Here is a 9,990-nt window from a genome sequence, read left to right as displayed (position 1 = left end):
CTTCTAATGGTACGGAACCCTTCGTGCGCGAGTCCGACTCGCACTTGGCCGGTTTTTTTGTTCTTAATGTTCTTATTTACTGCCAATTTGGTTTGACCAACTATATAAAAAAAATTGCCAGTACAAACACAAACATACACCACCATAGACATAGTACCTATAATAGTTATACACCACAGCCACAGACCTATGTCCTATGTAAAAAAACTTAGTTGTGCTAAAGTCCTGGTCCTGTAAAAATAGTTGCTAATCTACTTATTATATTTCGCTAGGTAAGTATGTGCCGATGCGTAATAATAGAGGCTAGTAAATAGAGAAAATGTAAGTAGATGGTTATTAATTATTATTATTATTTTTACATTTTATTTATGTTCCGCTCGGTTTGGCAAGACTTCCGAGTAGGTAAATTAGTAAAACTACCATTTACTGTTTTCCTGCGCCGCAAGCGTCGCTGGCCGTAAAACCAGGCAGGTATATACATTTGTAGGTACTATATACTGTACTTAGGTACTATAAGTTCTACGGATGTCAAGCAGCAGTTTCTTTATTTTCTGCATTCTCCTGTTCACTTATCATTTCTGTAATCATATACTCATTTTGGGGCGGAAGCATCCACCACTTGGTTCTGTATTCCGGTGAAAGTATCGAAATTGATCTCTCGGGGACTCTTGGGATGGGCAGCGTGGAATTGTAAAGATTCCAATGGGGATTTATGCACCATATGTGTCTGAAAGAAAATAGTTCTCTGAGGTTTTTGTGAAGGATGTTCAAGTCCGTCTAATGGCTCCTCTACATGATGGCCCAGCGCTGGACCAGCGAGATGGCCATGCGATGGTTGTGGTTTCTCTACACGAGGGCCCAGCGCTGGACCAGCGAGATGGCCATGCGATGGTTGAGAGCACGCACTATGAAATGGGCCACGTGTAGATGCGTACTCGCCATCGCTGGCCCACTACCTTTGATGTGCGGATGAAAAAAACAGGCCAAGTGCGAGTCGGACTCGCGTTCCAAGGGTTCCGTACAAAAACCCGTAGGGGTCGGATCAAACACTAACTAATTAAGTCCGACTCACGCTTGACTGCACATTTTTATAGGTTTTCCTGTAATCTACAGGTAAAGATCTATTTAATGTATTTTTTTCAAAATGTTAGACCCAGTAGTTTCGGAGATAAAGGGGGAATGGTCATTTTTTGCCTATTTTCTTGAATAACTTCTAAGCTGTTAATCCTAAAATTATTTAAAAAATATATTTCAGATCCTCATAATAAGCTCTTTCATTTGATATGTATCACGATATAGTTTGAAAAACTATTTTTTATAATTTTCTCATTTTCCCCCCAAAAGTGGCCCCTATGTTTAAAATTAATTTGTTTACGTTACATGTCCGTCTTTGGGTCACAAACTTACATATGTGTACCAAATTTCAACTTAATTGGTCCAGTAGTTTCGGAGAAAATGGTTTGTGACAGACGGACAGACAGACAGACGCACGAGTGATCCTATAAGGGTTCCGTTTTTTCCTTTTGAGGTACGGAACCCTAAAAACCGACAACGCGGCCATCCCATCGCCATCCCGCCGCGCCATAAGCCATCCGACACCACTACCCTCTCTACACGCTGGCCCATCTTAATGGGCCAGTATGATAGCCCATCGTCTAGCGGAGCCATAAGTCTGCACTAACGTTGTAGTCACAAAGTGTGGAAGTCCTACTACTTATACGTTAAAAAATCGTAGAAATTTGACGTTCATGGCGGCACTTCCAAGCACTGAAAATTCTGTGCAGCGTGTTAACATGATCTGAGTTTAGTGATATTAGTAAACTTTCCCAAGCATACTGTCACATCTAAGTGTAAATTCAAAATCTGTGACCATTTTATGAGTGATTAAACATTGGTTCGTCGGGGCTATCCACTTACCATCTGGCAGATACACATAACTATATACATCATAACTTCACTAGACGTACGTTTACTCCGTCGCTTATATTATACAATTAATTTACCATATATGAAAATTGAAAATGTTAGACGAAAAATTTACTTGGCTTTACTTTACTTTACTTGGTTTGGCCCGCATCGGCCGACGCCTGCCGACGCGCCGATGCCTCTTTCGCTCTTATTGCGCAGACATAAAGGTTTTTTCTATCGGATTTTGCCGATTCCGCGTCGACATAATTATGTGGGGAACTCTTAGTTTACCACCATCGGTGATTCACCTGTCAAAAGCTACGGGCGGGTTATCATCATCTGCTATGACGAACTGGCCTCGTTCTTGCAGCGGCTTGAAGTTGCCGAGGTTGGGCTCGTCCCACGGGTCCCAAAGTTTGCGGAACTTATTCATCTGGAACATGGAACAAAGTACGGAACATAATATATTGCCTTTGTTACGGATAATTACATAATCTAATTAAAAATATTAGGGGAGTAAATGAGGAAAATTGCTGGAATAAAGCGCTATTAATAACATTTTAAATTAGTATCGGTATAACTTAATAAATTACATAAGCAAAAAGTTACGTAAGTGCGTTTAAATTATTTTCAGTTTACTGTTGTACAAGTGAGCAAGTTTATTTTCACCGCACCAGCTGGTAAAGGCCCTCTTGATTGTTCAAATACTAATACTTAAAAAAGTAGTTTTGAGTTGTTTTCTTATATTTTCTGGCAGAATCGACTTTGAAATGATGATTTTGAATGATAAATATTTAATAATATTCATTTTGAATCTATTTGCTTTGATTTTGTTTTATATATTACAGTTAGTATTTTCCTTGTGTTGATGTGGTAAAAAAAGTGTGTTTCACTCGGTGGTAAATTTGTTTAACCCTCGTGCCTTGAAATCACTCAAGATTCCATTTTTCAAACCACTCGCTACGCTCGTAGTTTAATTTTAAAATCTTTCGCTTGCTCGGGTATCAATATTAGCACGAGAGGTTAAACAACAACTTTACCCCCTCGTAAAACAAATAACTAATTCATAACACTTGCGCAGTAAGCGTGTTCATACAAGTGCAGCTGAAGGTAAAGTCGATTTTATTCCTACGGGAGTTAAACCTTTTTTTTTTAATTAGGTATGTCACTAACTCATACGAACCATGTAGGTTCTAAGTAAAAAACTTGTTACATAAGGGTCCCGGCAAGCACGGTTCTCCATACAAACGTAGTTTCGCTCTCATTATAAAACGAGTAGCTATTATAAACTGGACCTAATATACATATAAATTAATTACAGACCTAGATATACCTCATGTCATTGTATGTGCAAAGTTTCAATACAATCCAACCCGTAGTTTTAAAATGCGAACGAAACTTCTTTTATATGGGAAGGTAAAATTCTCTCTCCCTCTCTCGGGACTCTTAAAAGTTAAGGTATAAATGAGTTTTACTTTCAGAATACTAAAGATTATAATTTATTTGTTTATGTTTAAAAATATTTAATTTGAATAATTTAATAGCCGTTTAAAATTTTTAAAATATTTTTACAAAATTTTCAATCGTGGGCTCGTGGCTGAATGCGGCCGGGTCGGTGCCTACGATGCCTACCCACTTGCCCAGTCAAAAAATGACAATATGGCGGACGAATGTCTGAAATGTCACCGTATTTAAGAATTATTTCGCTTAAAATTTACTTTTATTTTTTGCAAGTGTGATGAAAAACATTGTGTGTAACTTCGGAGGTAAGAATGTTGTTACTCGAGTCTTTAATTCACTCCAGCCTTTGGCTGTCGTGAATATAAAGACTTACAATATTTCACTTTTCCCCAAATCCTCACATTGCACAATGTATTATTTACCTACCTACATTGTTGCCTACATTGAGTTCCGTTCCTGCTGTTAGTGTTCACGAATTTAGGTAACTGGCAGCACTCAGTGTTAGGTTACACTTAGTACTTAGTTAAACCTTTATAAGGCAGAGGGGATATATAACCCACTTGATTTTTAACTTTATTTCAAAGTGATATTGTTCAATTTTTCATAATTTCTGACACCCTAATGCTAAATAAAGGGTGGGTAACTGGCAGCACTTAGTGTTAGATTACACCATATTACACTTAGTAAATTAAAGTTTACTGACTTGACACTCTACCTAGGTACCTATATTTAGAAACCCTAAAAGTTCCAATAACTCAGGGACTGGATAAATATATTCATTATCGCAATTCTTGCAATTTTTTCCATATACGCAGCCTTGTGTGAATGTGGTGAAGAGGCCCAAATCATGGAACACATTATCCAGCGCTGTCCTTTGCATTCATACTCTGGACCAGGAGACCTACAGCTCACAACCCATGAAGCTGCATGGCTGATCACACTGAATGTTAACATCTGATTTTAGTATTAAGAGCCCTTATTCCCTGGAGCGTTCATCGATTTCACGAAATAACACTCGATAGATGGCGTTGGCGCTCGGTGCGCGAGCGCCGGCAACGCTAAGCGCGATTCAACGCAGACAAGAATAATTTTGATACTTTTCAATTAAATTGCAAGTAACATTATTTTTAGTGTTATATTGGCCCTCTTTATTTTATTTTATAAGCATGGTAGTAGTCAATAGAGTGAATGTGTTAGGATAATACATAACCAGAGACGAGTAAATAATAAAGATTGTTTAACGCTTTCATGGAATTATTGTGACAAGTTCATTCATGAAGTCAAGTCACTTCATCAAGTAAGTTGAATAATTAAATGTTTTAAAGATCAGGTTATTTTAAATAATAGTACCTATATGTGTAATAAAAGTTAATTTGAGAGTACTAACAACAACCGAACCGGTTGTGGTGTACGAAAGGGCAAAGATAGATATAACTCCGTAATAGATGGATACAGTCTAAGGAAAAAACGTGCTTCGAAAATCAAGAAATTTTGATTCTCGATCAGATGGCGCCACTACCTTTGGCCTACTCTCGTATAGATGGCGTTGACGGTTTCGTTTGTTATTTAACAATTTTAACGCATATCAGTAGAGGAAATAATATAAAAATAATCAATGCAAATATTGCAAATAAAAAATGTTGAATGGAAAAGGAAGCATTTTGCAAAATACGCTCGTTTGTAGGAATAAGGCCTCTTAATTTGTTGTTATTTTAATTGTTTGCCTATATATTATTTACCTGTGCCATACGACTAAATAAATAAAGGGACCAGATAGAAGGGCTCAACGCCTAAAGGCAGAACATGCTTTAGGTCAAGCTGTTTAGGTCTGTAAACCAATAACCACTATTATTTTTTATAAAGAGACATAGACAGACGTTTTTTTGGAAACAAGGATAATATTGTATTTTTTTCCTAATTGACATAAATTATAACGAAATCAGTGAGAAATTCGTTTCCCATTTTCTCTTTCAACAAAGAAAGTATTTGGCAAATTGCTTTCGCTTCCGTGATTCTGAGAAATGAATAACTCTAGACAAATTTCGTTGGTCTGTTTTCGGTTTCGTCTGCATTTCACACTGAATGAAACATAGACATAGTATATACAAGTAGTTATAGACGCGCCACCGAGCGACCGAGGGTAAGATTTTCATATTGGACAGCATAGGATTTTTTCTCTTTCACTCTTATAACTGTCGGTATTTCGCCATCGCCTCTTACCTATGATGCCACCCGGTCGGTGATAAGGACAAAGCATGGCACTATTTTCTCTTTCCTCTTATAGGAATCGCAATAAGTTGTTGTTATTTTTGTTATTACTGTCCCTCTAAAAAACATAATATGTATTTTGCATTACTGTTAACGCTCAGTAGCCAACATAATTTTTGCATGTATTACTATCTCATTAAGTGAAATGTAATATTTCTTTTGAGACACTAAACTACCCGACATTAGTTTATATAAATGTTCGGGGTAGACAATAGTACATTATGATACAAGTGTGCTAAGTTGGTCATTACACACGAGGCGATATAAGAAAGCCGATGTGTGTCACGACCAATGCACACGCGTTTCATACGACGTTTTTCAACACACTTGTGAGAGAAAAAAGAAACTTTCATATTAATCAAATTTTAATAGTTAAAACAGTTAGTATTGTGTTTCATCTGTCATACTCGTACTGCCGGCCGGCCCTCGCTCGCCCCGGCCGCGGGTCACTATTAAGTGACACTCGGTGGAGAGGATTTTGGGTTTGTTAAAATTAGGTTATATCAAATGTTGGTATATATTATGAGACGCACCAGTCTGATAATAATTATAACGCAGCGTACTACGTAGGCGAACAAAACGGCAATGCGAAGCGAAGCGGCGCGGCGCGGCGTGGCGAGCCCACGGCGTTCGCGATCGCAACGAGATCGCCCACGACACTTCTATTAGATATCAAAGGATTGATTCACCCCGCGCCTACGTAGTACGTAGTACGCTGCGTGATAAATCGACTTTCGCCTTTACAATTTCTTAGAGTGCAGCAAACTTTAATTTAATTTAAATGGGTCCCTCTAAACTTTTAAAATAGCGTTCTCGAAATTCCTAAGAGCACTTTTACGGGAAACTTAAATATCGCTAACATTCTGTCGCTAACTAAGTACCTAAATAAATTTAAATAGCTGGAGTGAATATGAAACTATTTACTTAACTACGTGAATTACCGTTTGGCTTAGGTCGTCTGTAAAGAGGTCTTTATTAGCTGCTATATAAGCATTTATTACGATGTAACGTTTTATGAGCCTACGCTCGCCCACCCTATAGTAATCTAACTTAATTAACCTCCTGCTACCTGCTGACGTCATAATACGTCACGTATCTAATCTACTTGCCTGTTCAAAAGAAGCAAACATCGTCACCCTCGGCACCAGCCACCTGACAGTATAGCTGTCTCCTTTTACTGTAGCTAACCGACCCCAGTAAAGGAAGTAGTCTTCGTAAAACATTGGCATTAGGAGCGACATAGGGTAGGGCCCTATGCGAGTCGTGGTTTTGGGCGGTCGACACCGAGGAAACCCTTCAATTATGCGCTCCAAGCGGACGTCTGGATTTACGCCATACTGAAATAATATCGTAAATTAATCTAAGAATATGTGCTGCTAGTAGAACCGGGCTGGTTCAACCGGCAACGGTATAGGTTTTTTATTTATTAATGATGTCTACATATATGTCTACATACAAGAATCCATACATAGAATGTAAATATGTCGTACGTAAGTACCTTTATCATATAGCAAACAACCACGACACCATCTTCGTGCTGCAATGCCTCTTGTTGTGTGATATATTCGGCTCTGAAGTATGTTACCTGCCAAAGAAAAAGAACAACCGATCTTAACCTTTCGTATGCTCCTGCCAAAAAAATTGCTATTTAAATAGCAATCTAGACAACTTCATGTTTAAGTTGAATATGTATGGAGCAGATCTGCTCCTAAGCATTGTATATTGTATTGTAGTTCGGGCGATTTTCCGCAACTCGACGACTGGCGACTGCTCCTAAGCATACCAAAGGTTAAGAAACACCGTCACAATATATCCATAATGACTAATCTGGACGTGTGTTAAGTAGTGTTCGTTATTGTTTATATTGGCATGATAGTTATTTTAAAACTAAAACGGGACTTAATCGCGTACAAACTTACGTTTATTTATGGCGTGAGTGTTGTGTGTAGGCAAAGTGACAACCCTAGCGTACAAGTTAATAATCAAGATCAAGTGCGGGTAGTTCGCAAAACCCGCGCGGCAAGAAGATGTTGATACAATTTCTCGCCAGTCTGCCTGTGACCACGAACGTAACGTCACGTTCGAAACGTCAGGACATAAATAAACGTAAGTTTGTACGCGAATAACTCCCGTGAGTAAAATTATGAGTGAAAATCGTGTTAGTTTAAATCAGTATATGATAGTTATTGTCCTGGGGCCCGTTTCTCAAAAGCTTGTAACTTGTAATACAAGTGGAAGTCCCTTTCTAACAAAAGCTGTCAATAAGTGACATTCGCCAGTATTACAAGTTACAAGCTTTTGAGAAACGGGCCCCTGAAAGCGAGGGATAGTTCGATCTTTGTACTAGCCACTCGCACTGTGTCTGAAAAAAATACGGAACCAAACCTGACCAGCGAGCGACATTTCGCTCTGATGCTGATGGGAGCAAGAGGTTTGAACACGGCACATTAGGTACTCCATACAAGTTTTACTTTGGACTTTCATGTAGTTAGGTAGAAAGGTCACTAGCGAGGGATGGTGATAACAAATCAGAGGCGAGAGACATATTAGTTGAGTCAAAAACTCGCTGCACGCGAATACATAGTGTGCTTTCTGTCACACCTATGTACCTGCAGCGTGCAGCGAGTTTTTAACAACTTTAACTCACTTGCATTTCCCCCGGATACCGCTTCTTGTCGACCGTGTGCTCACTGCCCTCCATCATGTCGGCTCCCCAGTGGAAGTGGACTTGCGATATCACGTGCTTGTCCCTGAAGCATCCGCCTTCAAGGTATGGACGTTCTGTCATCCATTTTGCTCCTAGCAATACTGTAAGCCGTTCAATTAGTGAATCACAAACGTATTATAAGTTATTAGACATTGTTTAAACTCAACGCTTAGATAACCTATAGCTCGATTGATATAGGATTTCCTTGTTTGAGTTTTTTTTTAATGAAAGGAAGCAAATCAAATTATATTTCCTTGCTAGTTCATATTTACGCAAAATACAATTTATGCCTTTTTATTCAGACAAATATTATCTATCCTCCAAAAAAGTTATACCATTCCTAAAACGATAGCCGCTCCGAAAATATTTTTCCTGTCACATTATACTTAAGTCCATTAGTGGAGGCGGGGAGTTTTGGGGAGATTCAACGTATCTTCCACACATTGAACCCCAGATTACAAACCATTAAGGAGGTATGTACGTTAGGTGCGTATATTCCCTATTTAAAACACTTATGTTAGTACCTATGCTTATAATAAAAAGTCTCAAAAGGTAGTGGGAGAATACCTGGACTAAAGAAATAGGTAACAAATAGCTAACACGCTCAAAATAATCCTAAAAAGTAGTTAATTCTTACTCGTATAACCGGTGTTGGTCAACTTTATCTTGTGAGCATATACGTTAAAGTTGTACCATTTTAGCTCCGGACATAAATAGGTCATAGAGCCCGTTAAAGACACATCTATAGGAGTCGGCATCTGGCCTTCAAACTTGGCCCAATAGTAGAGCCAGTCAACGGTGCCGAACGGTGGTTCATACTTCTTATTGTCGACAGGAGGAGGTTTGGTCTCCTCTTGCGGTTCTGCAAAGAATATGTAAATTCAATGTTCAAATTAACATTTAAGTGTACCAAATTACGGCTAGTCTATAACAGAAACACCAAATGTGTTATTTATAGTGACATCAGAACAAGACTACTATGCCAGAGTTATACTTATACTATGTAATTATGTTGTATGTGTTATATCCAATTGGTTTTTTAAAGTTCCGTACCCAAAGGGTAAAAACGGGACCCTATTACTAAGACTCCGCTATCCGTCCGTCTGTCTGTCTGTCTATCTGTCCGTCTGTCCGTCTGTCTGTCTGTCACCAGGATGTATAACATGAACCGTGATAACTAGACGTTGAAATTTTCACAGATGATGTATTTCTGTTGCCGCTTTAACAACAAATACTAAAAACAGAATAAAATAAATATTCAAGTGGGGCTCCCATACAACAAACGTGTTTTTTTTTTGCGTAATAGTACGGAACCTTTTGTGCGTGAGCCCGTCTCGCACTTGGCCGGTTTATACCTGTTTGCTGTTGTTGTGCAATAGGCATGCTGATTAGACCTGTACCAATAACTTCTGAGGTTATAAGAATATTAATGTTGCTTATTTTTTATATATAGTTTCCAGACCATATACTAAACCTAAAAATAATATTTTGTGTCATCCTAGGTATTTGCTTAGGTAGAAATTTAGGTATTTCTTTTTTCAATCAGCATTCTGTAAAAAAAATATTAGAGACGAAATTCTTTGTTTCCCTGTAAAGGCAAAGTGGCTTCCGACGTACACACGCATTTTGTGTCATTTTCATCCACG

The 9,990-nt window shown here is 38.4% G+C and overlaps 1 protein-coding gene across 1 annotated transcript; it reads right to left on the bottom strand.

The window, feature by feature from the left end:
• Window positions 1-495: 495 nt before the first annotated feature.
• Window positions 496-9,738, bottom strand: LOC134743804 (carbonic anhydrase 1-like). Its single transcript, XM_063677464.1, has 7 exons — window positions 9,700-9,738; window positions 8,982-9,206; window positions 8,285-8,445; window positions 7,136-7,222; window positions 6,747-6,974; window positions 2,217-2,341; window positions 496-727 (listed from the first exon to the last, which is right to left on the bottom strand). Exons 1-7 carry the CDS (start codon window positions 9,725-9,727, stop codon window positions 529-531), a joined length of 1,053 nt encoding a protein of 350 aa, XP_063533534.1. The 5' UTR covers window positions 9,728-9,738; the 3' UTR covers window positions 496-528.
• Window positions 9,739-9,990: the final 252 nt, after the last annotated feature.

This window comes from Cydia strobilella, chromosome 8 (assembly GCF_947568885.1).
Source record: "Cydia strobilella chromosome 8, ilCydStro3.1, whole genome shotgun sequence".
Taxonomy (NCBI): Eukaryota; Metazoa; Arthropoda; class Insecta; order Lepidoptera; family Tortricidae; genus Cydia; species Cydia strobilella.
This window is presented reverse-complemented; position numbering and strand designations above follow the sequence as displayed.

Coding starts and splice junctions, on each gene's coding strand:
- LOC134743804 (XM_063677464.1), bottom strand. CDS start 9,727: ATGCCTATTGCACAACAACAGCAAACAG. Junction 7,223..8,284: donor GGTATCCGGGGGAAATGCAA/GTGAGTTAAAGT, acceptor TTTCTTTGGCAG/GTAACATACTTCAGAGCCGA. Junction 6,975..7,135: donor TTGTTTGCTATATGATAAAG/GTACTTACGTAC, acceptor ATATTATTTCAG/TATGGCGTAAATCCAGACGT.